This window comes from Panthera uncia, assembly GCF_023721935.1.
Source record: "Panthera uncia isolate 11264 chromosome E2 unlocalized genomic scaffold, Puncia_PCG_1.0 HiC_scaffold_20, whole genome shotgun sequence".
NCBI classification, from domain to species: Eukaryota; Metazoa; Chordata; class Mammalia; order Carnivora; family Felidae; genus Panthera; species Panthera uncia.
The window spans coordinates 22,599,417-22,608,773 of record NW_026057589.1 but is presented as its reverse complement, the minus strand read 5'-3'; the positions used below and the strand labels follow the sequence as shown (position 1 = coordinate 22,608,773).

The 9,357-nt window shown below is 54.7% G+C and overlaps 1 protein-coding gene across 1 annotated transcript; it reads right to left on the bottom strand.

Moving 5' to 3' along the window:
• Positions 1–1,602: 1,602 nt before the first annotated feature.
• LOC125916388 (cytochrome c oxidase subunit 4 isoform 1, mitochondrial) lies at positions 1,603–9,254 on the bottom strand. Its single transcript, XM_049622565.1, has 5 exons — positions 9,171–9,254; positions 7,974–8,047; positions 3,368–3,535; positions 2,725–2,856; positions 1,603–1,874 (listed from the first exon to the last, which is right to left on the bottom strand). The coding sequence occupies exons 2-5, from the start codon at positions 8,044–8,046 to the stop codon at positions 1,738–1,740; spliced, it is 510 nt and encodes a 169-aa protein (XP_049478522.1). The 5' UTR covers position 8,047; positions 9,171–9,254; the 3' UTR covers positions 1,603–1,737.
• Positions 9,255–9,357: the final 103 nt, after the last annotated feature.

Below are 9,357 nucleotides of genomic sequence, written 5' to 3'. Positions count from 1 at the left end.
CCCTGCAAGGATAAGGGCCCCAAGAGTCGGGTCTGTTACACCCCACAGCATGCAGATGAGAGAGCAAAGGTCAGGTGGCCCTCTGGCGTAGGGATGACAGACTGAACCGGGCACGAACGCTGCTCCCTCCTGAATTGCCACTACGGTGGCAGGAGAGGGGCAAGGACACAGACGACAGGACTCCAGGGTCACATTTTGGAAACTGACACTGATGTACAACTAGAACCCTCTTAGCAAGTTCAAGAGAGCAGGTTCCAACACGGTAAGGGCAGGCCAAGAAAGCCTGGTTACCCCAGAGAAAGTCCCCAGGCTCAAGGAGACTTTGGAGCTTTCCGGCATAAGACTCCGGGGGTCAGAAGGACCTTCGAACACCGTCTCCAGGACTCTCTCGAGTTCCCTCAGGCAGAGCCCTCCACTTCTAGCCCCGTTTAGCTCCATCGTCTAACCCGGGGTAAAGGCCCCTTCCTCTCGGGGTTGTTCTGTGGAGGGACAGTGGCCTTGAAGTGCCTGGCCCGGGTAGGTTCTCAATCAATGGGTCATTTAAGGGTCAGAAGGGCCAGGTAACGAGTCAGGAGTGACCCTGGGCCACGTCAGGCACCTCGGGCCCATGCAGGAGCCCACCCTGGGAAAGAGCTGAAAATGGTACCATCTAGCAGGAGGCCCGAGCTTTGTAGGTGAGGCCATCCGGAGGCTATACTGGCCTCACACTGGCCCTCACAGCCAGACTCCCATCCCCTGCAGATCCCAGCATCCCTCCCCCCAAGGCGGGGAGGGCCTCCCGGGGAAGTCAGGGGGCCCTTCAAAACAAGGGAGCGAGGGCATTCCTAAACCATCAGGACAATTCTACAATCAGGGGTTTTACATAACCTGCTCAATCTTCAGCGACTTCTAACCACCTGTGACAGCCTCTGATCGAGCCCCAGGCCAACTTCCCCTCCCAGTTACGGCTGCGCTTCTCAAAGGCCGCCTCCCGCTCTCCGCACACTCCCCACTGAGGCTGCTGGGAGACCCCTCGTGCCAGCCCTCTGCACAGCTCCTCGCATGGAACGTTCTAGGGTCTGTTCTGCTGTTTCGGCAGGGCCTCCAGGGATCAGTGAGGGGATCTGGCGGGCAGGGCAGGCGGGAGAGCAGGACAGCGGGATGCGAGCCCAGAGGGGGCCTGCCGGGGCTGGGATGATGGCAGTTCCCTGGCACGGACTCCGACGTCGCTTTCTAAACTAAAAGGCCGAGAGCGGCCAGGGAACCACGTCCATCACTGACGGAGCTCAGCCCGCCCTTCCTAAGCCCACGGTCACCCACTGCAACCTGCACGGACAACGTCAAGGCGGGAGGGCGGTCCCAGAAGAAAAACAGCCATGGGGGCTTCTGCTGGCCCAGCTTCCACGATGGGATTTCACGCTCATAAAAATTTCTAGTCGAAAACCCAAACACCCCGCGTACAAAGACCCTACGTTTCTTGTTTTTCTATGACGTCCCCTTGAACGACCTACTCTTGCTATTTCGTCTACACCCGAGATAAGTTTGCAGCAGACACTTGGGACAAACCGTTTCAAACAACGGGCACTGGCACTTACAGTCACCAAAGAAGCAACCACGGCAGGGTTCACGTAAACTGCTCGTTTATTAGCATCGGTACTGCAACATAACAGTTTCCGGGAGACGCGCTGAGCTGCACGGAGGTGGCAGAACGAGGCGAGGCGAGGCGAGGAGAGGCTCGGGTGGGTGCAGTGGCGGCTCCTACTTCTTCCACTCGTTCTTGTCGTAGTCCCACTTGGCTGAGAAGCCCTGGATCGGGCTGACCTTCATGTCCAGCATCCTCTTGGTCTGCTTAGCCACCCACTCCTCCTCGAAGGTGTGCGGGATGGGGCCATACACTAAAGCCCAAAACAATTTCATGAGACAACGTCGTCCTGACGGGTTGTTTCTAAGCCCACGCGTTACACGGGTCAGGCCTTCCCCCAACACACTGGCCGCCAGGCTAGCAAAGTCGTCTGCCGCTCGGCACCCACACCCACACCCGGGTTTTGAATTCTGGGCACTGACAACTCTTGATATTTCCCAACTATTCTCTGTTGACGAAAGGTTATCAATGAAACACGAGCTGAGAGCACAATGTCTGCTCCGTAAGACGTAGACGAGGGGGCCTACAGACCAGCGCTGAGCACAAACAAGAAACCACGAGTGACTTGTGAGTCCTGAAGAACACGTCCACGGTCAGACCAAAGGTACAGGATCACAGCCGTCTGGAACAGGAAAAAGCCATTCTGCCCGGACACAAAGAACCCGGGAGAGGTAGCACGGAACGAGCAGACAACTCCAACGGCCTCTGTGCAGACCCTGTGAGGTCTAACGACCCAGAAATCTGCTTATGGAGACACAGTCCCTATTCAGTCGAAACAGCCCTTCGATAAGAAACAACGCCCTTTTCCTTGACCGAACCTTCCCGACGCCGTCCTCCAATAACGTCATAAAGCGCCACAGAAAGGCGGTGTGCCATACAGAGCAGGAAGTCCTTCGCTACCGAGCACGGCCCGCCGTGAAGAAGGCAGAAGGTGGCTTACACCGCTTCGGTGAACGTGAGCCGGACCCCAGAGCGGAGGCGCCCGCCTCGTGCACAGGCGCCCACGGCCCACTCCCAGGCGCCGGAAGACGGCGCGGAGCCGACCCGATCCGGGCCTGCGTGGCTGCGACCCGAGACCCCAGGCCCCCGCCACCCCCACTCACCATAGTGCTTCTCCCAGATCAGGAGGAGGGCGGTGAAGCCGATGAAGAACATGGCAGCGCCCACAACCGTCTTCCACTCGTTCGTGCTCCTGTTCATTTCCGCGAAGCTCTCGTTGAACTTCATGCGGTACACTGGGGAGAGAGCACAGCCGTCGGTGCGGGTGAGGGGAGGCCGTGCCAGATTGTGAGGCGGGGCCCGCGACACGGCCGAGGGGCACAGCGCACACGCACGTGCTCTCCCACACGGGTACGAGGGGTGGCGGAGGGGACGGAACGCACCTAGTCTGCTTTGAGCACGAAAACCCCACAGAACCAGTGAATTCTTCCTCTGAGTCCCCAGAGTTTCACCCCCACCCCCCGCCACCTGACGGGGACTTTCGGCCTCTGATCTTCTGTAAGTTAGAGCGGACACCGCCCACCCGGCAGGGCCGCCAAGAAGCCGTGTCCGCACCCTCCTCCTGGGGGACCGGAGCCCCAGGGACCCGGGCAGAGGTGCGGCCAGCCCACAGAGCCGGGACCCCGGAACAAGCCCCCGGGACACGCCCCGTGCTGGTCTCCGGGCGGCGCCCCCAAGCTCACAGCCCAGACCCCGGCAGACATTCTCTCTCACACGGTCTGCCAACACTTCTGCTTCAAGACCCACATTCAACTTTCTCATCGATGGAGAGGCTGCTCCAGGGGGCCTTCTCTTTCTCTTTCAAGGCCTTCTGGCTGGCAGAGAGGTTCTTGACGTGAGCCACGTCGGGCAGGGGGTAGTCACGCCGGTCCACATAACTCGGGAGAGCGTAATCTTCACTCTTCACGACGCTTCCTACAAAACACAGCGACGAGTGTTTGAAAATTCACACGGGTTCCGAGTGACCAACCCACACGAGGACAGGCGTGTGCACCCTGAAGACCTCGGTCGTCCCAGGGACTGAGGCCACAGTGTCACACGGCCGACGGACCGTCGGGGGAAGCAGGCCCAGACGGCGAGGCGAGGGTGCGGGGCCGGCTGAGCGCGGCCCTTCTCGCAGCCGACACACCCCTGCCAGGCCAACTGCCACCGGGGACGGCAGGGTCACGCGTACCAGCACCACGCAGAGGGCACGCGGGGCTCTCGGGACGTCCTGCTGGCCTACACGAAGGCCCTTCTGCAGGAGACTCAAACTAAGGAGGGAGAGCAAAATCGACAGAAAACTCGTAAAAGAAACAAGCGTCCAAAGGTCAGAAACAAGACACAGGGCGCTGTTTACTGTCCCAGAAACAAACAACCTGCGCCCAACAGAGGAGGGACGCAACTACCCCCACAGGTGTGTCAAAGGTGTCATTCGTTCACAGGTTCAGAAATGTTGGCTGAGCACCTGTTACACGCTCGCCGCGGCTCCAGCTGAGAGCAGCGAACAGAGGCGGCTGCCCGTGGGTGCTCACAGGCCAGAAGCGGACAGACCCGTGGGTCCCAGGTCACGGCACGGGGGCTCAGGAGAAAGAAAAGGTACAGCAGAGGAAAGGAATCGGGGCGCACGTAGAGCAGGAAGCAAGGGACGGCAGTCAAGAGAACGAGGAAACAGTCGCGTCCTCAGCAAGTCACAGAAGATCCGGGGACTTTTTTTTTTTTTTTTTTTTTAAGATAAACCGCTGGTGTACTTACACGTCCATGTAACTGAACACACAAAACTCCCGGCAGAGCAAACCCAAGTTGTTATCAGTGGAGAGAGGACAAAATGGGGATTTCTGCTCCAAGAGATAGAAATCTTAGTGCCTTAAAACAAGAACGCATCTGTGTGTGGCTCAAGAGAAACAGCTCAGAAACCAGAACACAAAGGAGTATCTTCATTTGTATTTAGGGCTTTCCCACTGCTGAAAGCTGTTTTTTCAATTCCATCCTATGCTTGCAAGAAAACGCTGTGATCCAAACTGGTCTGGAGGAGTGAGGTCTTGCAAAAATGCTTCGCTTCCGTTAGCGGAGTCGCCATGAGCACACGCTCCCAGGTCACGTTAACAACAGTGACCCATCGCTGCACCTCAAGCAAAGCACAATTTCTCTAGATGCTTATCTCTGGAGCGGAAGTGACTTACGTATACCCAGCCCGATTCCAAAAACTTGAAGGTGGAAAGGACTGGAATTACTTTCCACGGTTCTATAAAAATGAGTGGCCTAAAAGAAACAAATGTCTACCAGCACTCAGCTCCCATTAATCACTAAAAACAGACGTAAAGTGGGGTAACGAGGACATTCCACAACTGACCGGTGGTTATGGCACAGCTCAGGAACTCAACTCAAAACCACTGAAGGGCGCTTTCAATGGGCCCGTGTCTGTCGTGTCAATCACCTCTCAGTAAAGTTATCAAAATGCGAATGCTCGCAACCTTGGAACACTCTCAGCATAAAACTGCACTTTCTAGAACAAGAACGGCCAACGTGTGGTCTCGGGGCTGCAAGGGTTCTCAGCACTTTGGGCCTGGTCCCCCACACCCCACAAAGATTAGCACACCAAGCATTCCTTTAAGAGGGAGACGAAAAGAGACTTTGCATCTGAGCGAGGGGCTCGTCGCTGCTGTCCTCAGCTGGGTGGGTCTTTCCCTGAGCCTCTGCTGAGGAAATCTGGGGAATCAGGAGCGGCCCCCTCAATCACACGTGTCACAGCACAAGCACCCAGACACAGAGGCGGCTGCCGGTGGCACTTCAAAGCGCTACTATCTTAGGGGGAAAACCAGTCCGTGTATTCAGGCACCACGCGTGAAAGCTAAAATCGGAAGGCCAGGGGCACCCGGGGGGCTCAGTCAGTTAAGGGTCTGACACTTGATTCGGCTCAGGTCACGACCTCACGGTTCATGAGTTCAAGTCCCACGTGGGGCTCTGGGCCGACAGCACCAAGCCTGCTTGGATCCTCTGTCTCCCCCCCACCCCCACCCCTCCCCTGCTCATGCATGCACGTGTTCCTTCTGTCCTCAAAAATAAACCTAAAAAAAAAAAAAAAAAAAAAAAAAAAAGGACAAGACCTATTCAATGGACCGCAGTTTTCTCTACCTGCGTACTGTGTACCAAAGACACAGCAATGAAGAAAGGCAGGTTCTCAGCCTCAAAAAAGTTTGCATTCTGGAAGCAAAGAGACAACACACAGAAACCCCAGTACGTCAGCCCTCCAAGCAGACAAAGCAGGATGATGTAGGCCAGGCAGCATCTTCACAAAGGGCGGTGAGGAAAGGCTATTCTAAAATAACAACTCTGGAGCTCTGAGGCAGAAGCCACAGCCTGCCACACACCAGGAATGGGTCACACCCCTGGGGACGGGGACCCTGAGCACCCGGGAGAGCTGCCTTGGGTCTGTCATTTCCTTTTTGCGTATGCTTTGATAACATCAGAGAGGCCTAGTGCAGATCTTACCCCAGACACGAGAAGCCACCGGAGGATTTCAAAAAGGGACTAATCTAACTAAGAATAAGTTTTGGCTAATGCCACTGTAAAGAGAAGGAAGCTGGCCTCTTATGAAAGGCCAGAGTGACCAAGGGGACGTGAAGGAACTTTCGGGGGTGATGCAAATGTCGTAGTCCTGACTGGCATCGCTGTTACACAGCTGTGTGAGCTTATCAAAATCCACAGAACATTACGCTTACAAAAGATAAATTGTACTTTCTGTAAACTGCACCTCAAACGAATTAAACAAAGCTAAAAAAATATATAAGCAAAGCCAAAACAGACACAAAATATAATCTGTCATAAGTGACTTGCTAGGCTTTTTAAAAATGTTTATTTCGGGGCGCCTGGGTGGCTCAGTCGGTTAAGCGGCTGACTTCGGCTTAGGTCATGATCTCGCGGTTCGTGAGTTCGAGACCCGTGTCGGGCTCTGTGCTGACAGCTCAGAGCCTGGAGCCTGTTTCAGATTCTGTGTCTCCCTCTCTCTGACCCTCCCCCGTTCATGCTCTGTCTCTCTCTGTCTCAAAAATAAATAAATGTTAAAAAAAAAAAAATTAAAAAAATAAAATAAAAAATAAAAACGTTTATTTCAAGAGAGAGAGGGAGAAGAGAATCCCAAGCAGACTCCTGTGCAGAGCCCAACGCAGGGCTCACCCCCACGACCATGAGATCTTGACCTGAGCTGTAATCAAGAGTCACACGCTTACCTGACTGACCCACCCAGATAACCTTGGCTTCCTACAATGAAGGAGTGTTTCATTCCACACCTACTAATTAAACAACAAACTTGTCTTTATTATATCCCCATTTAAATAACAAACATTTCAACGATAGTCTCAGCAGATGATTTGTGTTATCCTGGACAATATAAGGAATGGAGGAAAATGTGAAGACAACAGACAGGATCGCCAATTCGAGGACACAATTTCAAGGAAAAATTCACACATAAAAGCAGTTGAGGCAGTAGCAGTTACTGGTTATTGAGCCCCTGGATTCATAAGCCTTGCTCTCCCAGTTATCACTACTCAAGCCTTGCACTTGACCCCTCCCTAACACAACCTGCCATGGTAATTTGCATTCTGTTCTTTCGCTGGCTTTCTCTCGGTCTAGGATGCCATTCTCCTCTAGAAAATAAGGGTAACCTGCTATTCCTTCAGCACAGAGAAGCCGCCCCTCCAAAAACCTCTCCTGAACCCCAGGCCGGGGTAAGTGTTTCTCCTCAGGGCACATCACTTATTCAAACACTGTCTTCACATATCTGTCCCTCTCCGGACTGCAAACATCCTGGGGAAAGGCCCAAAGATGCTTGATAGATGCAAAACTAAACTCGCCATGTGCTGCTGGGCACTGAACTAAACTCTTTACATATATTTCAGGTGAGAAGAGATTCCTACATGTAAGTAGCTCATCCAAGACAAAAATGAGATTGAATTCTGCTCAGGCTAGAAATCCAAGCTCCTTCCCTTCCATTGCCCCAACAATGCAAGTGGTATTTGAGATAAATGGTTGGGACTTTTTTAGGGGGAGAGAGGAAATCATTAAAGTCGTGTATGGTGGAGATCTCTTGAAAGGGGTGGAACTTGAACCTGAAAAAAATGGGAAGGGAAGGAAAAGGGGGGAAATATCAGTGTAAGCAAAACTCCAGACTAGTATTCAACAGGATTCATAAATGCTCTATAATCTAGAGGTAAGCCCTGTTAAAATATTGATACCCCCCCTGAAGTCCCACAACAGCAGAATCAGGATCTGAGCCACCTTAGACCATCTGTGTTTGAAACTCCGGCAAAGGAGCTCACACACAGTGGGAACAGGATGAAATCAGCTCAGCCCATTTAAAAGAAGTTACACTTACCATGCGCTCGTACACACACAGAGGTGGAAATTGCTCGCTTGCCAATTAGGCTAAACACTCTGGTAGCCAACATTCTGAAAGAGAAAAACGCACACCTTCTCTATGAATAAGGGCAAACACCCATCGGGGATTCCAGTACATTTGGGAAGTCGATGCAACTTTGGTTTTTTTATCCCCCAACATCTATGACCCACTGTTTCTTCGTTACCGACTCTAAATTCACAAAATACCCGAGGATGAGATTTTTCTTAACAATCGACACGTTTTTACGGGGCTTCATAATAGGCCAAACGCCGTAATATATACTCAGGAAATATATATATACAGGAAATTAGCAGAAAACTGGCTTTGTTAAAAAAAACAAGAAGAAATTTTAGTGAGGAGACTAAACCCTAAAGCGCTGAGCTACCATGACGGGCTCCACTGTCTGGACGAAAAGGGTAAACAACTCAAAGGTACCGGCATGCACTGCATGCAACTGAGCATTTGGTTAAAAACCTAGCATGTGCCTAAAATAGGAAGAAGACATCAGGCAGAAAGGCTGCAAATACGGCCTGGTCCACTGCCAGTGTCCGCGGACGATGACCTGGATGACCCAGCTCCCACCCGGGACCTTCCGGCTTCAGGCCCATCTCCCCTACCTCCCCTTCCTTCCAAACGGGGACTTCAGCAGGGGACTGCTGGCGACCAAAGGGACGCCGAACGCATTGAGAAAACGCACAATAAACATAAGCATGACGTCAGGGCTGAACTGGCTCGCACCCTGCGTCTTCTCTCCCGGGGCCTGGCCCGCGCGTGGGCGGACGCGGGGTGGCTCTCCCCGAGCCCCGTTAAACCGGTGCGGTCGCGCAGTCGTAGCTGGAGGGCTGCGGGCCTAGGCTGCAGAGCCGCCGACCCCTGGCCCCGCCCTCGGCCAGCGGGCGCTCCAAGGTCAGAACCCGAAACCAGACCACGGCCGAGGCGGCGCAGGTGCAGCCAGGCGGGATGCCGCGGGGCGGCACACAGGCCGCGAGCCGGCGGCCCCCGAGCCCCGAAACCCCGCCGGCCGGCCTCAATGTCACAGGGTTCCGAGGCCCAGTCGCCGCTCCCTGCTGGCGCCGGGCCGCCGGGTCGCGGGCACGCTCGTCCGCTGGCTGCCGGCCCCTGGCCCTCCCCGGCCCCGCGGCGAGGGCCGCCCGCCATCCTCCGCCCGCTCACCTGCCGCCCGACGCTGCCCGCCGCGACCGCCGCGACCGCCCTCTATGTCCCGGCTGCCCGCTACCGGAAGAGAGGAACGAGGGCGCGCGCGGAGCACCACGGGATCGAGGAGGACCCGGCCGCGCCGGAGGTCACCCGAGCGGAAGGAGGGCACCGCCGCCAGCGTCGCAAAAGGGCTGGTTGGGCC